General features: G+C 44.0%; 1 protein-coding gene across 2 annotated transcripts; it reads right to left on the reverse strand.

The window, feature by feature from the left end:
* Positions 1 to 13: 13 nt before the first annotated feature.
* On the reverse strand, positions 14 to 17,533 carry PAX9 (paired box 9). 2 transcript variants are annotated; one of them, XM_055309281.1, is made up of 5 exons: positions 17,356 to 17,533; positions 15,918 to 16,544; positions 12,768 to 12,910; positions 2,790 to 3,012; positions 14 to 379 (listed from the first exon to the last, which is right to left on the reverse strand). In XM_055309281.1, the coding sequence occupies exons 1-5, from the start codon at positions 17,357 to 17,359 to the stop codon at positions 339 to 341; spliced, it is 1,038 nt and encodes a 345-aa protein (XP_055165256.1). In that variant the 5' UTR covers positions 17,360 to 17,533; the 3' UTR covers positions 14 to 338. The 2 variants fall into 2 exon arrangements, with proteins under 2 accessions (XP_055165256.1, XP_055165257.1); XM_055309282.1 differs by having other exon boundaries at positions 14 to 3,012.
* Positions 17,534 to 21,172: the final 3,639 nt, after the last annotated feature.

Here is a 21,172-nt window from a genome sequence, read left to right on the forward strand (position 1 = left end):
TTGTACAACTGCATTCTCTCCTTGCAGGTAATGCTCTTGCATCCTGTGAGGGAGAGCACTGCCTGGATAGAGGCCATGAAATTGAACCTTTAACCTCTCCCTGTGAATGGGATGGAAAAGGATCTCTGAAGAGTGCATTTGCCAGTTTAAAAACAACACTTTTACCCCCTAAGAAACAAAGGAAATATGTCAACATTAGCCCATAATAATAACATTTAAAAATCAAACAATCCCAGTTCCATACCCCATCCCATTTTCCTTCTCTTATTTGTAAAAGTAGCTTTAAATCATATTTTGCCTTGAATAGCAAATTGTGTTTTAGCTTTCTGTTGTCTTTCTTAAGTTACTCCGTGTGAATTCACTGTTGCTAAGAAAAGACCTGGGGGAAAAAGAGAAGAAAAAAAAATCTTGATATCATTAATATTAGTATTTTTTTAAAAATACAAGAACAAGAAAAAAATTATAAATAGCATAACGAGATTTCTTAATTTAAAGAAAATAATATTTCATTGTGTTTCCCTACAAATGATTGATATATTTTTTTTTTAAAGACTCCTAGTAGCCATCCACAAAAATATCTGATAAGGGACAATTCTATACCTTATGTCAGTTTTTCTGGATGGCAGGAGAGTGCCTGTATGGTATGGTTTTAAAGTCTCCACCAAAATATTGGACTGGTATCTTTGTTCCGTTTGGTTTATAGTCTATTTTCTCACCAGACTGGGAACTCCAGATGTCAATAGGAGTTTTAGAAGATCAAAGGAAGACTATGGCCCTGAGAGTTCATCTGTTCCTTCTGCTTATTCTTCTCCTGAAGTTATAATCCTCTGTTTGTAGCACTGAATTTTGGTTGCTTTAGAAATAAATGCCATTCAAAGCTCTCTCTATAAGATATGTTGCTTGAAAAAAGCAACTCCTCGAGTATAACTCATGTGTCAGAAATCTGCTTACTGTTTATATGCTAGTGATCTGAAAACCTACCTCATCTAGCCATTTGAGTTTTAAATGAAGCCATGAAACCAATGTGACGGAACTGGACTGCCATGTAGACTGTGCACACACAGCATAGACAAGAAGAAATCGAGATCACCTAACGAATGCATCTTTAACATCCACATCTAGTGATGTGCCCTGTTAATTATTGCACAGAATCAACACCAAAAAATATTTTTAAAAAACAATGAAACCCACAATATATTACTTTTCCAATAGATGAATTGTACCAATGTTTTTAAAGTGTAGTTTCAAGCCTACATATTGCCAAGCAGGAAGAACTTTCTAAACAGAAGAGAAAAACTGTAGAGTTTTGCCCAAGAAAAGCAGTTGTTTTAAAAACACATAGCACACGCTCACTCACACGTATACCCCACAGCTCTACTATTAAACATAAAAGTGAAAACCCAATTGGTCTAGAAAGACTTATCAGCTAAACTATGTCCTGTATCTCCAGAAATGAATAAAGGGAATTTTTTTAAAAAATTAAATAGCATTTGTATTTCTAATACCACCACCAGTTTACCTACATGTGAAATATGCTTCTGTACAACAATGTAAACTTCACAGCAAGCCATTTTTACATTCATTAGAGCAGAATTTTCCATTTTCTTTAAATTACAACATAATTTTGGGCTGAGATTGCTGAACACACAGGTAAGCCAACAATAACAGTACAATTTAGTTTCACAGTGGTTTTTCTTAACATAAAGTTCATTTTAAGTGTCTTTGCAAAGCGTTTCACATTAAACTTAAGTTTCTAAGTGACTTCCTTTAAAGCCTTCTTGTTCAGATATTTTCCACCCTCATGTCTTTATATTCTTGGCATGTGTGTTGTTTGATTAGGATACAAAATGGGAGACTGGCTTGTTTAATCTGCTTTTGAGTCCTCTGCTGTAGAAAGAAAGTGTCCTTCATAAGATGTTGAAGCCTTCACTGCACACACAAAATTTGGGGCAAGTCCAGGTCCAGGAGCCCGAGCAGCCCACCACCAAACAGAGACAAAGACGTTGCCAGAAAGTCACCTTTGCAAAAAGAAAGAAAAAAATAGATAGAGGTGGGAGGGAGAGGGAATATCCCACGGGATGAAAACACAAATGCACCATCCAGAGTCCATATTTACAAACTAATAGGAAATATAAACATTATTGTATGAAACCAAGTCAAAACACCAGGAGGAGCTAAATTCAGATATTGCTTGTGTTATACATTATATTTTGCAACAAATAGGTCATCTCTTAAAAATAAACAAAGCATCACTCAAATAAGTCAATTATTGATTAGTTTCCTAATGATGAATTAAAGCTTATTTGGTCACCTTATTTGATTAGAGGGTATAGCATAACTTTTTTTTCTATATGTAGTTTCCTTTATTGATTTTGCAAAATCTCAACAATTGCACGTTTCAAAAGTTCAGGTTGATTTAGAATAAATATACACATGTGGTTTTACCAAAGACTAGTTTTAAAAGTTCCTTAAGCCCTTTGAGGGGTGCAGGTTTCTTTGCTACGTTAAACAGTGTGTGGGCAACACAAATGTCTCATTCAATCCTTAAGATTGCTTTTGTTTTCAAATCCTAAAGTCATGTCAGGTTTTCTGTAAGAGAGAAGTTATGGCAAGAAATATTTAAGTGTCACCAGCACAAAGGACGTGAGTCCGTAAAGCCAGCTTTGGGGGCGGGAGGGCAGGAGGGGTGGGATCCGGGAAGAGGGGGAGGGTTGCGGAGGGGAGCCGGGGTGAAGCTGCTGCGGACAGAATTTCCCATCAGAGCGCAGAAGCCGTGACAGAGTGACTACCTTCTCTGGCTGCCTGCATTCCCTTGAACGCCAGCGAGGCGGGAATGTCACAGTTGTGGGGGGAAAGTGGGGTGCTGCTGGCATGTTGCCACCCATGTCCAGCCACATAACCGGAAGGAGCGGCACTGTAGGTCATGTAAGGCGACACTTGGGCCGGGGTAGGATAAGGAGCCATACTGGATGCTGACACAAAACTGCTTACAGCTGGTAGGCCATTTGGTGCCTAAGAGTAGGAAAAGAGAAGAGGTGAAAATTACCACATTGTAGTAGTTGACATTTCACGGGTTCGCAGAAAGTGGCAGAATGTAAGTTCTGAGTGGTAGTAGCAATATTCTGACTCTACTTTCTGATTTTTTTAGATCCGATCTTTACATTCCAAATGCATCCATACATACCTTGCTACTTAAACATAATGCCAAAAGACACTACTCCTTCCACAAAGGTTTTGAGGAGACTACAACATGAAAATACACAGTATTTGCTTTGCTATTGGGAATTATAGGAAGGAAATACAGGGTGAGGAAAGAATTAATGGTGATTAAATACTCTCAGAAGCTTGATCAGCTATCCGAATGCCTTTGTCAACCTTCCCTGTACTTTGGTTTTGTTTGGCTCTTTTGTTGAAGCATTTGTGAAGGGCCTGGTTGGTGTAGCTTTCGTTTCCAGCAAAGAAGGGTACAGAGTGTAAGCTGTCACTTTAGATACTAAAAATGAGCACAACTTTTGTTAAATAAAACATGGGCTAGATTTTAAAATGTCATGTTGAAAATGCGTGTTGGACAAAGGACATGCAAATCAGGCAGTTGTCTTGCAAGAGTTTTTAAATAAAGACTGGGGATCTTTTTTCTAGAGCTATTTTATCAAAAAGGAAACTGTCTTTTAGAATATAAAATAACTGCACATGTGTGGTTTCAAAATTGGAAAACTGGTTTGCAAGGTTTTGGGGTCCTGTGATAGGAATTTTTAAAGCCACATGGATAAATTTCTTGAAATGAATTTAAATGTAAAATCTTAGTTTGCAAACAAAATGCAGCAGCCCTGGCAAGTGATTCTGCCTAGAAACCAGTGTTCTCTTGGCATCCAATAAATTATTGTTGGTATTGTTACTATTAACAACAACAAAAACAGCCTGATTTCTAATCCCGATTCTGGCATGAACACTTGGCATCTTTCTTCAAACAACTTATTTTTTTTCCCTCAATTTCTGCATTATTTAGAAATAAATAGTAAATCCTTTCCCTGGTAGTCATGTGAATAAATTAACATATCAACATAATTCCTAGTGAGTGTAATGTAAATAATAGAATTGCTAGTAGTAAAACTGATTCAATCCTTAGAGGTAAGAAAAGCAGACATATGTTAATTAGATGCTTTTTTCCATTTGGATTGCAACATGGAAATTATTTTCTAATTTAATTCATTTGTTTATTATTTTTACTTCCACATCTATGAGATGCAATGGTGGGTTCTCAAAAATGATTTTGTTAATTTAGAGCAATACACAGAGTAGAATAAACACATGGGTATGATTTAATACTGCTCATGGGTTTCTGACAAAATAAGAATAAAAGTAGAGGGGTTAACCTAGTGTCCTTGGTAGAAGACATACCACCTGTTCTGGTTATCAAAGTGTCTGCTCTTTGAAAAATGAGGAAGGGGAAAGGACACTAAGGCTTCTTGAGTATGTCCTATGTCCCAGGCACCAAGAAATAGCCAACATATTTTATGGAATAATGAAGACTGGTGAATTGTAACTCATTATAAACTACTGGGTTTATAATAATGACAAGATAATATATAATGATTACAACATAATGTTCAATTGAAATTAAAATGTATTTCAACGGTCCCATAGGATGGTGCTCTATTTTTTAGCAAAGAAATCATTTCACATCACTTTAAAACATAAATGAAATTGTATCCTCTTTTTATACACAAGAATATAGATTAAGGAATTTAGCCATTTACCCTGGGCCAATTGGCAAGTAAGTGGTCATGTGTTAAAAGAAGCTATCACTCCAGTGTGACATGGGATCCTCTGTAGCAAATCTTTTCCTGCCTTTCCATTTCCAGGACAATTAAAAGATACACAATTTAGTATAAAACTAGAGCATCTTTTGAGATAACACCTTGTAAAATATTCTTTCTCCTTCTAGAATGCTATTCTCATTCTTAGATCCTCATTCTGTTTCTTAACTTCTAAAAAAAAAATATATATTATATATATATATATATTATATATATATTTTCCCCATTTCTGAGGATGACTCATCAGAGAATGGTTCCAAGGAGGCATACTCTAAGGCTCTCAGAAGATGAGTAAGATGGAGAGCTATCAAATTGCAAAAGAAATCTAGCATTGCATAGAAATTATAGTTCCAATCATGTTTGTGTAGAATTTTCCAAAAAACCCATAAGAAATCCGTTTCAGGGCAGCCCTGGTGGCTCAGCAGTTTAGCGCCGCCTTCAGCCCAGGGCCTGATCCTGGAGACCCGGGATTGAGTCCCACATCAGGCTCCCTGCATGGAGCCTGTTTCTCCCCCTGTCTGTGTCTCTGCCTCTCTCTCTCTCTCTGTCTCACATGAATAAATAAATAAAATCTTAAAAAAAAAAAAAGAAATTAGTTTCAAAAAAAACACATTCTAGTCCAGTTATAGAAAGGTATTTGTATCTGTATAGGCCTCCTCCATTCAAGATTAATTAATATTTTGTGCTGCTGACACTAATGTCACTAAAAATCAAATAAGAATGTTAAGATTAAAATTATTTTTAAATAGTTAAAACCTTTGCTCAACACTTTAGAGGTACATAAGGTTAAACTTTTAATATTATACATGAAGAAACTGCTCTATTAGCCAAAAACTGCGTTGATGAATTCTAATTTTCATGACAGCTAATTTTTTCCTACCCATTTTCTTTTCTTTGTATTTTTTCTATCATCCACAATTACAGTTTCCTCTAAAACACTTGCTTCAACATCTTCCCATTCCTCCCCATACCCCCTTGCCCTGGGAACCATTGCTTCTTGATGTACCTCCTTTATTTGGAGCTCTTCAGCTGTTCTGTTGCAATGCCTGCAATCCCCTTACCTGGACCCACTTCTTTTTGCCCTGAAACGTCCCCCCTGAGAAACCAGGCTGGATTGGACTCGCATTCTATATAATGCTCCTGGGATTTAGAGGAAGGAAGAATGCTGGATTTAGGCCTGTGTTACCTTCAGGTGCCTAACTTATTATGTGACTGCATTTGTTTGTGGAGCATAAAATAAATACTAATTTTTTCCATATATGCCCAATTTCTCATACTTAAGGCACCAAATTTGCTTTTATGTTATTATTACTATTAGTATTAAATATTTCAAAGTTCTCTAAAATCTACAACATACTTAGAGTCACTTTAGTGATGCAGTCCCCTCTGTATTGCAGAAAGGATGAGTAAGAAGGGATGCTCAAGAGGTTTGATATCCTTATCTTGCTAGAAAAAGGCAAGAGGAGACAAATGTGTGTGCTTAGAAGAAAAAAAAAAGGAAAAAAAAACCACAAATCTTTAAACAGTATAAAAATAAGTCTTAGTTTTTCCCTCAGGTTAAATTAGGATCCAGACCCGGGGTGAAAAAGTTTTGTCTTAATTTTCCTTTTTACTTTTAAAGTTCAGATTTAGAAATTTAGAAAAAGCAGCATAAGCAAGATGAGATGACAAACATGCTTTAAAATGTACCTGCCACCTACACCATTCATTCATTCTAGTAACTCAATAAACCTGTCAATTTTCTCACTATTAATTTTGAAACATGACATTGGTAAAAGATATAAATCTCTACGGATAAAGTAATTGTTATTTATGAAGCAATCACTGAATGAGTAAAACTTTCCACCACAAAGGAAAACAACTACAGGTAGCATTGATGTTTGTTTATTCTTTCCAGTAAAAGAGTACATGACTTAAACTTCCCAAATCTGTTTAATGTTTTCAGTGAAGGGCATGTAATTAATCTGAAAAGCTAGTTAAGCTGAGTGGAGACTACCAAATGTACACCATAAATATAGTGGGAGCAAACATGCTAAATTACTCTATTTAATTGGATTGTAAATATGATTTATAAATCAACCAACATATGGAATCCCCAGAGAAGAGTAAACAAATTTTCCAAATGAAACCCCAGCAATGGGCATGTAATGGAAATCTCATTTTTGAAAATGACTTTACCTAAAGATTCCATAAATAAGACTTCAATCCATCAACCCCTTTTTTTATGCGTATCTTCCATAAAAGCCATGAGAAGAATCCTCTCCTCATGAGAACTGTACAAGGAGGCTCCCTGAAGCAAATTCTCTTCTAACTAATTTTAAGAATGAGATTTACTAATACAAAATAAAGTAGACAAATTGCATACCCTGGAAAAAGTAAGCTACTTGCTTTGTTGAATGTTTTTAGAAAAAGACAAATTTTTATCTTACTGGCATTAAAGGAAACTGTCTAGGAAAAAAACACATGAAATACAATGTCTAGTTACAGTTTAAATGAAAAGCATGAGTTTTCACTTTACTTCTTCTAAAATGTTAGAAATATAGATTTGCCAGTTTTTAAAAATATGTTTTTAAATTACTATGTTGAGGAGCTGAATTGGCAGAGAGCTAGACTATAAACAGTTTGAGGACAGGAGTTTGCCTTAATCATTTCAATATCCTCATAAAACAGGACACATCACAGGTTTTCAAAATCATTTGTATACCTAAGTTAGTGCAGCCTTTTGAAGGCAGAAGATGTGATACTCTTGCTTTAAAAAGAAAAACAACAACAACAGAAAAACTGGGCACCCTTTATCACAGAACTGGCGTTACACTTTAAGTAAGCAAAATGAATAAAGCTGTTGGAAAAAGTAAATATAAGTTCCAACGTAGCCATTTCACTATTTGATTTATGGTTGTTCCATTTATCCACATCTATACCCGCCCACCCCCCACCCCCCCGAAAATGGAAATGCATTAATATCCAAACACTCTTCACCACGGAAAAAAAAAAAAACTGGTATGACAACTGTCTGGCAATTGCAAGTTATAGACTAGTAGTCTTCACATTCCGGGAATTGTCTACTCAACATTTTCTCTCTTGAAGAAAATGCAAATAGCAGTGCCAAGTCCTCTACCCACAGTCTTTCATCCACTCATCAGCTCTACCTGGTCGAGTCCTCCCCTTACGATAAAATGAGTTTACTTTGGCTTTATAGTAGAGTAGACTTAGCCACAAATAGAGATGTGCTTCACCTAGAATTTCAGCTTCCATATCATTAGCATCTTAGCAAGAAAATGTTTCAGATCTGAAAATAAACCAGATTTTCTTTTTTTGGTGTAATCTTTTTGTTTGACTGTTGTTCTGCCCTTCTTAATTCACTATGCAATGACCAATAAAACAAATCTAATAAAGTGAAATGACGGTTGTCAATATGGTTTCAACATTCATCCAAAAAGATCTTAATTATGCTGAGTTATCACACTGCAGATCTAAATGTCTTTAGATAATGGAAAGCTATTTGAATTTTTTCCTAAATTTTATGTTTCTAAAATATTAAAATTAAAGTAGCCTTGAAAAAATTTGAAATTGTTTTTGTATTTTATATGACACATTTTACTACTACATAATCATTAATCTTATTTTAAGACACTAATAGATAAAAGCAACCCAGGTCAAGGAATGTTTTTCATAATAGATAACATCATGAATTTCAAAGTGTCTCTATTGGCATTTGCCTACAGTTGGATTCTCTACAAAATTATAAATTATCTGAGACAAAATTAACTTTTATTTCATATGATGAAAAACCCAGTGCAACTTCATTTATATTTTCATGAGAACGGTATGTCTGCAAGGACAACCAGAGTTTAAAATAATGCACTAGAAAATTATATTCAGGATTCTGAAATACTATCTTTATTTCAAATACAATATACAAATAAATGCTTCATAAAAATTTCAGATTAATTTGTCTCCAAATCCAATCATTTTCACTTGTTTAATGTTAAACTTTTTCAAGTTCAAGTTTGCATAGACTATTCCCCATCTCTGACATCTCGATTTGTAGCTTATGTTATATTAAAATAGCTGTCTAACATATACTACCCAAATATGAAGATACTACAAGCTTATAAATCTAACATTCAGATTACTTCAGTTAGAGTACCAGATATGCAATATATTTTTTTCTGAGAAAATATGCCCAATTGTAGAAAATGTTTCAAGAACTATACAACTATTTATATGTTATGCTATATGTTGGCAAATTGAACTCCAATAAAAAAAATTTAAAAAAAATACAACTATTTATAAACTGTTTAAAAAAAATGAAGCATTAATTCACTAAGTACCATGAAAAAGAGTAGATATATTCCAATCCTCCTCCACCACCACATGCCGCCTTCTCTTTTGCCATGCAATTGCATTCAGTAGAGGTTTTATGCTTTCAACAGAAGAGAACCAGCATTAGGAAACAGAGAATGTTTGCCATTCAGAATTAGATGAGTTTAAGGATTTTTTTTTTGAGTTTAAGGATTTCTAGCCCAATATTAAATGCAGGTGAAAAAAGCCAAAACAAATAAGTATTCCTCTTCTTCTATACTCAACGGTAGACAATAAGGACTTCTGCATGGCGATGTGAAATGTTGACTTCAATGTAATATTAATCAGTAAGACAAGTTTGAATATTCTAAATTAGTATTTAAAAAACAAAAGATAGGTAATGTCTATAGCTGAAATGTGCATAAGGTTCTAATTACTAGTGATCAGTCATCTTTTTTTGCATTTAAGCTGAAAATAGAATCTCTAGATTACGGTAATCACTAGTACCTACAATCAGTTGTCAATTCAGTCCCTTTGGTAATTTTACAGGTGTCTTCTGGGAAAAGATTATGCTCTAATTCCTATGATTTTGAATTCTCAATTTCCTCCTCTATATACTAAATTGAAACTAGGCTCATATAATGTTGCACTATTTAACAAAAATTATAAGTGCCCTGAAAGTATTATGTGCATAATTTTTGAGAATCTCTTTTGCTGAAAACTTTAAATTTTGTTCATAATACAAATAAGGAGAAATGTTACTTAACTTTACATTTGATTGTAAAAGTGTACTTATGCTAACATTTTTAAAAATGATTTTTAAAAATAAACCTGCCCTTTGAATATTTGTAAGAGAAAGTGCATATATATATGCATATATATGAGACACTTATATATCTATATGAGATACCTTATCACTGCTTTCTTGTTTATGAGCAAATATTAGTATAGAATTTTACCCTCAAGGAAATCAAGGTCTAAATTCCAAAACTGCTCACAAAAATGACACAGCCTAAATTTCTGTGCCTACTTAGAACACCTTCATCATTAAGGTCTATTTTGATAATTGTAATAGAGAAACCACTGATTTAATTGTACTTAGAAACTTTTCAAGTTTTGAAATTTTACATCATCTGAATTATATTATTACCTGGCAATGGAGAAGATTAGCATACCGCAATTAAGAAGTTTCCAAATTTGGGGTGCCTGAGTAGCACAGGCAGTCTGCCTTTAGCTCAGGTCATTATCTCAGGGTCCTGAGATGGAGCCCCAAATTAGGCTCCCTGCTCAGCAGGGAGTCTGCTTCTCCCTCTGCCCCTCCCCCTGCTTGTTTTGTCTTTCTCTCTCTGTCTCTCAAATAAATAAATAAAATCTTTTTTAAAAAAATAAGTTTCCAAATTTAAGATATTTTTCTTCTGGAAAAAAAATATATAACCTGTCGTCTTGTATTTAGAACAATACTTATTTAGCCACTTATGTCTCTCATTTACTTGCCTTTACAAATCTCATAATTTAGTGATATAATATCAGTGTTTAAATGTAATCGATATAAATGGCCAAAGTATACAGAGTAGATTATTTGAATCAGCGTTCTATTTTTATTTTAACTTGGTCAGTGTGGTTTTGAGGTGTATAAATTAACCATTTCTAAATGAGTATAAACACTAGATCTATAATTGAAGAGAGAAAAAAATGAAATAATCAAAGATTTTTGAATTATGACACTGCTTCATAAATAAACCGGGTGTATCAACTATATGTAAGAATTCAAAACTATTTTTCGACTCTATACTTCCTGATGTTATTCCAACAAATGATGACCTAATAAAAAACTCCTGAGCACCTATTAAATGCTTGCTACTCTGCTCAGTGCCTTAAAAACAATCCTCTATTGTTTGTAACAAAATGCCTTGGCGCTTTTTGACTATGAGCTCTCTGAACAAAGTATATTCTCACACAAAAAAAAATGCTTCTTTTTAAAAAAAGATCTCCAACCGCCATTTATAACCACAGGTACTATTTAATGCGTGCTTACTATGAGCCTTAGGGCTGCATTATCTCATTGAATCTTCACAACATCTCCTGAGGTTAGGACTATTGTGTCCCGGGTTTACAGATGAAGAAATGGAGGTGCTAAAAGGTTAAATAATTTGCTTTAGTGACTGGTGCCAGAAGATCGGAGCTCCTAACCATTGTACACACTGCCTCTTCTTTATGAATGGGGGGCTTCTTATAAAAGAAAGTTGCAAACTTTCATATAATTTCCCCTTGGGGGATACCTAGGTTGGTTGAGCGTCTCCCCTTTAGCTCAGGTGGTGATCCTGGGGTCCTGGGATGAGTCCCCATCAGGCTCCCCAGCGGGGAGCAGCCTGCCTCTCCCTCTGTCTAAATCTCTGCCCCTCTCTCTGTGTCTCTCATGAGTAAATAAATAAAATCTTTAAAAATAATAATAATTTCTCCCTGGCATTGTTTACAGTAGAAACAAACTCAGGAGAGGGACCTCTTTTTCTTTGCTGCTATTTCTTGGGATGTTTGTCATGGGAGAGTTACTTATAGGTATCTAATTCTGTTTTAGCAAAATAAGGGAGAGAAAAGGAAGTGGAAATGGGGTTTGTTAGAGAAAATAGGATTAGGATTTTTTTTTTCCCAAGTGAATAAAAGCAACAAGTTACATTTCATGTAAAACGCTAATTTTGACAGATAAGAAAACATAGGAGTTTTACGGCTTCAAAATAATAAAATGAAAACGGTATTTTGAGGCTTTGGAATTGGAGTTTGGTATTAAGAAATTCGCAAATCTACGCAGATCCGCTTAGAAACCTTAGGCTGCCTTCAGGTCAGGTCCGTGTTTGTGTGTGTGTGTGTGTGCGTGTGCGTGTGTGTGTTTCAGAGCTTTGAACCCCTGACTCCATCATGATGATGAATTTAGACTCAAAACTCTAGGGCTTTTGTGGTGGTGGTTGCTTAGTTTTCCTCAGGGGGAATAAAAACACGAGTGTTTTAATTTTTCTTCTGCAGAGTCGGGGGAGGGACGGAGGGAAAGAAAAATTAAACGGTCCACAGCCAGTCCGTATAATTTGAGGTTTTCTCACAAACCTCCCTTGGGAGATTACGCCGTGACCTTTAATCGGGGAATGGTAACTTTATTAGGTTTATCTGGTGGCCCTCTCTTCGCTGTCGCAGGGCAAGCCACGTTTGTTTGTCTTCGGGGAGCCGCGGCACGAGAGACCGCCGGGCGCGAGGGCCGCGCCGCCCCCCGACCCGCAGGCCGCGACCTGGGGCGTGCGCTTCGCGGGCACGGAGGCCGCCGGCGCGGGCGCCGCTCCGAGGACCCAGGCCCGGCGCGCGGCCCCGCGGCAGCGCCCCGCCCGGCTCGCCAGCCCGAGCGAGCGGCCGGGTGGGCTTCGGGCGCCGCCTCCCCGCGCCGCGGAGGCCCGGCAGGCCCGGCGGCGCTTCCACCGCGGGGGCGGGGGGGGGGTGGGGTCGAGGCCTCAACTGCGCCCTGGAAGCTCCGGGCCCCGGGCCCGCGTCGCCCGACCCGGAATGGGCTCCCGGCTTCGGCGGGGGGTCGGCCGGGGCTTGCCCTGGTCGAGGCTCAGAAAGCAACGGGGTCCTCCGTCGCGCAAAACCCGGTGGCCTCCTCACCTGAGCGTACTTGGCTTCCTGCTCCAGGGCGCCCTTCTCCAGCCCGTTCACCGCGTGCGGGGCGGCCGCCGGGAAGTTGTTCCGGCCCAGGCTGCTCCACTCCTCCACCTTGGGGCTGTGGTAGGGGGAGCTGTCGCTCACGCCTGGGGAGGAGGAGAAGGCGTCAAGCGGGAGGGCCGACCCGCGCGCCCCCTCCGGAGACGCGGCGCGAAGGCGCGACCGGCGAGCTCCGGGGCGCCGACCCCTGCCCCCGACCTCCCGCGCGCGGCCTCGGCGGCTCCCAGCCCGGGCCGCGGCGCAGTTCACGCCCCTCGGCGTAGGCCTCTCCCGGCTCTCTCTCCCCCACGCCTGCGGGAAGGGTTTTCCCCCTTTTTTTCAAAAGCTTTTGATTCCCTCCTCCTCTCCTAGTTCCCCCGGGGAAGCGAATGGAAGGAACCTGAGAGTTTTCCTAAATCGAGGAACGAACACGCGAAGCTGGACGCGCCGCTCGTCCCAGTCCTCGTCCGGGGTCGACTTGGGAGGCAGGAAACAGGGACTGGTGCGGGCGCAGTGAAAGGGGAGAGAGGAGCGTCCCTGGCCTAACCGTCTTTGGCCTGTGCTGCTGCTGCTCCGAGACATCCAGAAAAGGGCTCGCCGCGCTGTGGGGATCTCGCACTTAGGTCAACAGAGACCAAAGACCTGCAAAGTCCTTTGCAAACAAATAACTGCATGATGCCCACAATACACACGCAAAATAGACATGCGTAGTTTGTCTTGTGTGTGCGTAATTCATATGTGACTGCCCTTAATGCTCTATGTCTACACATTAAATATGTGAGATTATGTGCACATAACTTAAAAAATAAAGACTACAGTTACCGCAGTAAATGCCACCAAGTGTCAGTGGCAAGGTTGTAGAGGGAGTTGGTTTTTTTTTTTTAATGAAATAAAAGTTAAGGAAATGAAGGTAGAATTAAGTGTTTTGAAAAAGGAGTAAAGCTGTCAGTTATCCTTTATGTTTTTTAATAGAGATATAAAGAAAATTATATGCTGTAAACTGATGACCACAATACCTAGAAGTGTGCCTCTTGAATCACTGCCATCCTTAAATGACTAAGTGCAGTTTTAAAGAAAAGATATTTGAAGACTATGAGCAATGTGTTTTTTTGTCTTTGGGACCTGTGGGTGGAGGACTGAAGTTTGACAAAGCCACCACAACTTGAGTTTAAATACTTCCATCTGACACAGTGCTTTTGAAAGGGCAATCATTTTGTAGAAATGATCACTTCTAGAAATAATCATTTTATATTCATAGATATGTCAGAGAACGGGTCGTTTAAAGCTGGCATCCAGAATCAACACAACATCTAGAATGAAGAGTTGCTCATCTCCATATAATCCACTACTTTTCCAGCTGATACTTGGTCTGACTATAGGACCCCTAGGGAAGCACAGTTGTCTTTTCAACTCTCCCCCCCCCATTCCTCCCCCTCTCCAAAGAATCAGATTGTGTTCCAATTTGCACCAGGAAACCGTGTTTTGGCAAAGAACTGCCAATCTCTCTTTGCCTTCCCAGACAAAAGGCAATCGGTGGGCACAAGCCTGAAGTTATCTTAAGAAATTGAGATCCCCCTGTGAGCCCCCATTTCTGCTGATCTCACACTTTCCCATGAACAGGGGCTTCCTTTAAATGTCAGTGAGGTCAGTTTATCCTATAAATCAAGGGCAAACTCTCTCCAACTAAAGCTCCAACCAACTCTGAATAAGACAAAACTGAACTCCTAGAAGAAGAGTCTTGTAAGCTCGGTCAGCATCCAAGAAGATGAGAAATCAGGGCTCTGCTTTAATTACTTAAAAAGATAATTGTACCAATGTGGTGGCAACAGAGAAAGGCAGGAAATAATTAAAGGAACTCTCCCCCCCACCACCACCACCTTCTCCTACTTAATTTTCCCCCTGCACTTTTTAAACTTTCGGCTATGAAATTAAAACGGTAGGCTCTTATTTCTATATTATTTAGATTCTGTGTCTAGGGTATTTTTACTTCCCCCCCCCCTACCGAGAAAGAAGTCAATGCCAGTTTCCTTGCTGCTGTTGTTGTGTTGTTTTGGTTAATTATGAAGTAAAAGAAAACAAGCTCTGGTCTGCGGAAGCCCAACCGTGCGGGAGAGCTCGGGGAATCGTTCTTCCCACGCAGAAAAGGCACTCAAGACACCGCAAGGTCAAGGGTGAGAAAGGAAAGGAAGAGTGGGGTGGCACCGCTGAAAACGTGCAGGTACTAGATGTCTGCAAGCATTCCCAAGGACGGGGGACCCTAAAGGGAAGCCGCAGGCTTGGGGAAAACGGGAAAGAAGAGAGGACAAGATGAAATCACCACGCATTTTGTTTCCATCCCTGCGGGGGGTGGGGGGGGGAGGTTGGTGCCACTTCCTAAGATATACACATACTGAAGTCGGCTAAGGTAAAGGCCGGGGGTGGGAGCGATACGAAAAAGAGAGAGGAGAGAGAGAGAGAGAGAGAGAGAGAAATAAAGCAGAAAATTAGTCCCAGAATGAGCAATGCAGCAACATGCAAGTTACTAGTAGTAACTTGGGGACCTCGGTTTCCGAGGAAAATGAAGTGAAGCATAAGAATGAAACCAATTAGGTGACATTTGAACTTCCTGCCTGAGCAAATTTGGCCTGATTGCCAGAATCCAAGAATACTGCAATTTCCACAGGGTGCCCGACTCCTCGCGGCCGCATCTGATCCCCAAACAAGCCGCCCGCAGCGGTGTCTGCAGCCGGCAGCCCCACGCCGGCTGAGGCCTCCCGGGCTGCGCCCCAAGTCCGACCCGGGCCGCGCTCTCCAAGCGAGCGAGCGGGTCTAAGGCTGCCGCGGCGCGAGAGGCGGGGGAGGGTGGAAAATGCGAACCATGTGTTGGGGATGGGGGGATGTTATGGGTCTGGTAGTTTGAGATGAGGCAGGAGACTGTGTGTGGCAAGGAAACAGAGGGCATGAATTTCAAGTTAATGAGATCAGGACACCCCCTGGGAGGACTCCTTAGTTTCGAAAGGAAAAAGCCTCAGGTGGTGGGACAGGCGCGGGCGCCGAGGCCGCAGGTACGGAGACACCAGCGAGGGTGCGGAGGAAGGCTCTGCACACCCACACATCCGGCCCCCGAGCCCTTACCTTGGTCGGTGATAGAGCGAATGCCCAGGATGTCGGTGACGGAATGGGAGGAGGGCCAGGTACGGGGCATGGCCACCGAGCCGGGGATGGCAGGCACCCCGGGAGGCGTGGGCACCTTAGCTGCGGCCGCCGTGATGGGGCTGGGGTACGAGTAGATGTGGTTATAGGGCAGCGCCGGCTGTGGCGCCGGCTGGTGCTGCTTGTACGAGTCGTAATGGCCCTGTTGAGCCAAGTTGCCGATCTTGTTGCGCAGGATGCGGCTGATGGAGCTCACCGAGGGCACGTTGTACTTGTCACACACGCCGTCCGCCAGCAGGCGGTCCCGGATTTCCCAGGCAAAGATGCCAGGATCCCTTTGCTTGTAGGTCCGGATGTGCTTCACCACGGTGGGGGTGGTAACTCGGGGCTTGCTGCCCCCAATGGCTCCTGGCAAGATCGAGCCCGTCTCGTTGTAGCGCGCCAGAATCTTGCTGACGCAGCCGTGTGAGACCCGTAGCTGGCGGCTGATGTCACACGGTCTGATGCCCAGTTGGGCCAGTTCCACGATACGAAGCCGGATAGCGTTGGGCAGCGGCCTCCCGTTCACGAATACTCCTCCCAGCTGGTTCACCTCCCCAAAGGCTGGCTCTGCAAAACGAACACGCGGCGCGCGGGGACGCGCACCGGCAGTTTGGGACAGCGGGTTACCACTCGGCCTCCGCCCACGTCAGAGGGCTGGGTAGATGCGCCCACCCCCGGCGAGGAACCTGGGCTTTTCCCAAACCCTACTGTCCCCGAGCCTTGCCCAACAGCCCCAAACCACTAAGGTCGAATCGGACACCCTCCCTCCCTCCCCCCCCCCACCCCGTTCCGGTGGTGCCTGCGGCCACTACAAGCAAATAAAGTGGTGAGAAGCAAGGCCGCTCCAAGTGCTCAAAAGCCTCCGAAGCAGGCGGGGAAATCAGTCTTGACGCCTGCAACCGGCTCCTTCTCGGCTGCTCGGCGCTAAAAGTCTTTGGGCCGCTACCGCTTGAGCCCCAGCGCCCGGCCTGGGGACCGGCGCAGCTAGGCAAGGTCTACGAGAAACTACAGTTGGTTCGGTTTTTTTGTTTTGTTTTGTTTTGTTTTTTCCTGTTCTGAGTTATGGGAGTTTATGTGGAACAAAACTTGGTCCGCCACCGAGGCTACAGAGCTTGCTGATGCCACCGCTCCCTTGTTTCAAGATCAGAAAATGGCATCAACAGCAACCCGGTAGCCAGCGTTCACACACTGAACTGCCGCCGTGCGCCCTGACCCTTAGCGCGTTCCTAACAACTTGTAGGAACACGAGCAAAGTCAATAAGAAGAGTGTGAGCGCTCAGCGGTGCGCGCCCTCGCGCTCCCTCCCTCCCTCCCTCCCTCGCCTTCCCTTTCCCTCCCTCCCTTCCCGGCTCTGACAGCGTTCCCCGCCGCCACTCACCCATTGCTCCGAGCAGTACACCAAAGGGGCCCCAGTTCCGAACTCCCAAAAAGAAACTTTTCGCACAGCCTCAGTGGCCCGGCTTGCCGCTGCCCCGGACCGCCGGTGCCTCCGCTTCTTCCCGGGAGGAGGCGGCGAGAGAGCAGAAGGAAGGAGTAAAAGGAAGTCTGTGCCCCGATGAAAGAGGCTAGAGTTCTGCATTTCAATCTAAGCAGCAACGTGGGCTGGCCCGAGCTGGGCCGGGCGGCTCCGTCTATCACTCACGAGGGACACGCCCTCAAAGAGGAGGGCCCGAGGCCAAGCCGCGTGGTGATTGGTGCGGGCTGCTGAGCGACAGTGCAGTCCGGGAAAGTTCTTCCGCTGTCTCTCTCAAGCTTGCTCTGCACCTGGGTGACTAAATACAATGAAAATGGGTGTTTGACACCTTTCCGGCGGCAGCGCAAACAGACAACAAAATCAGGCTGATAAAAATGCTGAATAAGCAAATGAAAGCGTTTTGTCCGAATAGAGAGACTAAGGAGGAAGGAGTTGAGGGAACTTGGCGGGAGGGGGGAACAGACGCCTCCGAACTGAAGTTAGAACTCTAGGTGAGAGGTGGGGGCCACCGTCAGGTGTGTGTGTGGGGGCGGATATTCTTAGAATAGCCGGTCCTGCGGGCCTCCCGGGGCTGTCTGGAGATGGACGCTATTACAGGAGGATGATACCTCACTCCAGCCTATGCTAGGTGGCTCACACCTATGCCAGGTGTGAGTCCGTAGGCCGATCCGAGAGACCAGGAGGTGAAGGGGAGACCGAGCCAGAGGTGGAGGCCACTGTGACCGCCAGGTGGAGACCCCTCTGCTGCCCCTGGGACTACCCCGCCCCCAACGCAGTTTCTGGTGGGTTCTTTCGGGAGCGCGGAGGCAAACTCTAGCCACGCAGGCTCCTGGCTGTGGCCGCACACGGTTCGCGGAGAAGTTAAGCAGCTCCCAGCCAACATCGAAGATTGCCTGGCTCGAGGCGCTCTCCTTGGAGGCCTGCGCGCCGCTGCGCTCAGCTTCGGTGCTGGACTGCTGGTACTTGATGCCTCGGTTTGCCGGTTTCCCCCCCAACCAGTGAACCGCAGCAAAAGGGTCTTATTTAATGAAAGAGAGTGGTCCCAAGAAAGTTGAACATCGAGCCTGCACCTACATGCAATTCCCCCATCTTCTGTTTAGCTACCAGCCGCCCTGAGAGTCAGCCTACTTCTGAATTTTCACTTTCGATCACTCCAAGTCTAATCTAAAGTGTACATTACTCTTTTTGGCGGCCAAAATTGATCACATTTTGAATATGGGTTGTGGAGAATGCTAATCAAAATTAAAAACAAGATGGGAGACATCTTTAGAACCTGGGTGTTTGGACTGCTTAGGTTCAAGGATACTAGACAGTCATAACATTACTTCTTGTGCACAAGGATTCCTGTTGATCCTCCCACAATCCCAGGGGATGTGTATGGCTCTGGTCTACCTACACGGAAGCTGACTGGGCCCAGATTTTGGGCCAGTAAGTGACAAGAAACCAGAAGAATGAATGGTCATCTCTGCTTTTTGAAATGAAGAGCCACCTCCAGGTTTTCAGGCTTCTGTGGTTGGGGCCACAGTCTAACTTCAAATTTACAGGTAAGAAGGATTTAAGAGATACAGATACATTCAAACACCCTTAACTGTTTATAATCGGGTTCTTGCAAAAAGTCTTACAATTAGAAATACTTGAATTTGTCTTTTTGTTTGTTTCAATTGTTCAAAATCTCGCGGTTTGACTTGATAGCGATTTCACCCTGGTCTGACCCCAAATACCTATTGTTGGGCACCGCCTGGTATTTTGCCACGCAGAGGTCCCCTGAGAATCCAAGATTCTTAATGCAGCAATTTCTTCCTGGGGATTGGGTGCAAATTATTTGACTGCGATGTCAAAGAGGAGCCTAGGACTGAGGTTTGTGTGAAAGATTGAACATACTGGGCTTCTCTTGGTCAAGAAGCTCCCTGACCCCTCCCCTGCCCCCCCCCCCCCACACACACACAGCTACCTCTTGCGGGGACTCTACTCAACTCAAGCCCAGCGAGTGCCTCCCTGACTTTGCTGGGCTGCAGTGTCAGTAAAGGGCTGTTCCACCTTCTGGCTGGCAGGACCCAGTGCCGGATGTGGGTCTTTGCGCCCTATGAGGGTTTTAGTGGTTCTACAGCACCAACCCGGAGTGATCCAGAGACTCGCATTGTTTAGAGCTCCGGCTAGGTGGACCTAAAACACAAATCCCTCTCGTTTGGCTCTAAGCTCTGTCAGCTGCCTGACATGCCCGTGCTCTCAAACAGGTCTGCTACTATCTCGACATTTCCACCTGTTGGACTTGGCCCTGTCCGAGCATTATCTTTGCTGCGCACCCCTTCTCCCGGATTCTTGAAGCCCCGCAGGCCCTCATCAGGCCGGCGGGTGCGGGTGTCCGGTGCTCTCAGCTCAGCGCAATCCAAAGGGCCGGCGAAGAATCATCACCTCATCACCGGTGCTTGGGGACACTAAGAACTCGTGGTAAACTGAGGCCCGAGATTCTGTGGCAAAAGGAGTTGATACTTCAGGGCACAGACAGGCAAGGGATCCTAGACCAAGGGGCTGATGCTGAACCCCCCTGGGATCACACTGAGTGATATGGCAAATAGAAGAGCCCAAGAGAGACATAAGTGACCAGAAGAAGGGAAAGAGGACTAGAGGGCTAGAACCGGGAGGGAGAGACGTAAAGGGCCAGTAAGCCTCGACAGTGGGCCTAGGGACGCAGAACTTTGAGAAAGAGCCAAGGGGCAGCTGGGGTCAGCGCTGCCCGATTACTGCCCGCTGTGGACCCAGACTCAGTTACACTGAGATCGGAAAAATGTCAACTAAAAGACCAAAACCAAAACACAACCAGTAAGGCCTGCAGCTAACACAGGCCGAGGGGGAGAAGTCAAAAGCCTTCCCAGGGTGCTGTCGAGGCCTCCTCCAAGGGGCTACCCGCTCTCAGGGTAAATATTTACTCAGTAGGAGACTGGAAGCTAACGGGGAGGGTGGGAAGGAGCGGGCTACACGGGGTGGAGAGAATCGGACGCTCCACACTGGCAGGGACAGAGTATACACCAGCCAGAGGGAAGCCAGGGCCCGGGACTCCAGGGGCGGCTCGCCCCGGGTGCGCGGCTGGGGTAAGTTTAGCCCGCAGCGCGCTCTTAGGCTAGGCTCCTGCCCTGCCACCGCAGGCCCAGGCCAGATGTTGTAAAGTCTTCATAAACCTGTCAGCGGTCGCGGTGCCGCGGACAGTAACCTGTGGGCCCCCCTCTCGGCGCTAGCGGGATCCAAGGAGAGACCGCGCGAAGGAACAGGATCCAGCTCTTGCCGAGGCCGCCCTCGCGCAACCTGGCGGACGGCGCCCGCCCGGGGACTGCCGAGGTGCGACCCCGGAGCTGCAGGCTGTTGAGGGAGGAGAACTCCTTCCTAGCTCCCCAACCCCACCGACGCCCTGGGCTGCTCCCCCGGGGTGTGCAGGTCAGCTACGACTACGTCCCCGCGCGCGAGAGGTCCTGCCGTTCGCAGTTGCATTTATGAAGGGCAGAGTTGGCAGAGAAGATTAAGGGGCAGTTTCTTCCAACTTGCCCTCCTCCTCCCCTCCTCCTGGGGACAGGACCACGGGCAGGCGCGGGCGACGGTGCCCGCTTCTCGCCCAGCCCTGGGAGCTCCAGGGATGGAGACGAGGCAGGCTCTGAGCTCCGGGACGGGTTTTCGGAGCCCAGTGACTTCTTCCAGCCTCGAGTGGAGGGAATGAGGTAGAAACAAGATC

Source organism: Nyctereutes procyonoides, unplaced genomic scaffold (assembly GCF_905146905.1).
Source record: "Nyctereutes procyonoides isolate TBG_1078 unplaced genomic scaffold, NYPRO_anot_genome, whole genome shotgun sequence".
In the NCBI taxonomy this organism is placed as follows: domain Eukaryota; kingdom Metazoa; phylum Chordata; class Mammalia; order Carnivora; family Canidae; genus Nyctereutes; species Nyctereutes procyonoides.

Bases quoted from the DNA above. Each gene is read 5' to 3' on its own strand.
- PAX9 (XM_055309281.1), bottom strand. The intron at 12,911-15,917 runs GTAAGGGCTCGG...CCTCCTCCCCAG, and splicing joins TCGCTCTATCACCGACCAAG to GCGTGAGCGACAGCTCCCCC. The intron at 380-2,789 runs GTAGTCACTCTG...TTTTTCCCCCAG, and splicing joins AATGCAGGCAGCCAGAGAAG to GTCTTTTCTTAGCAACAGTG.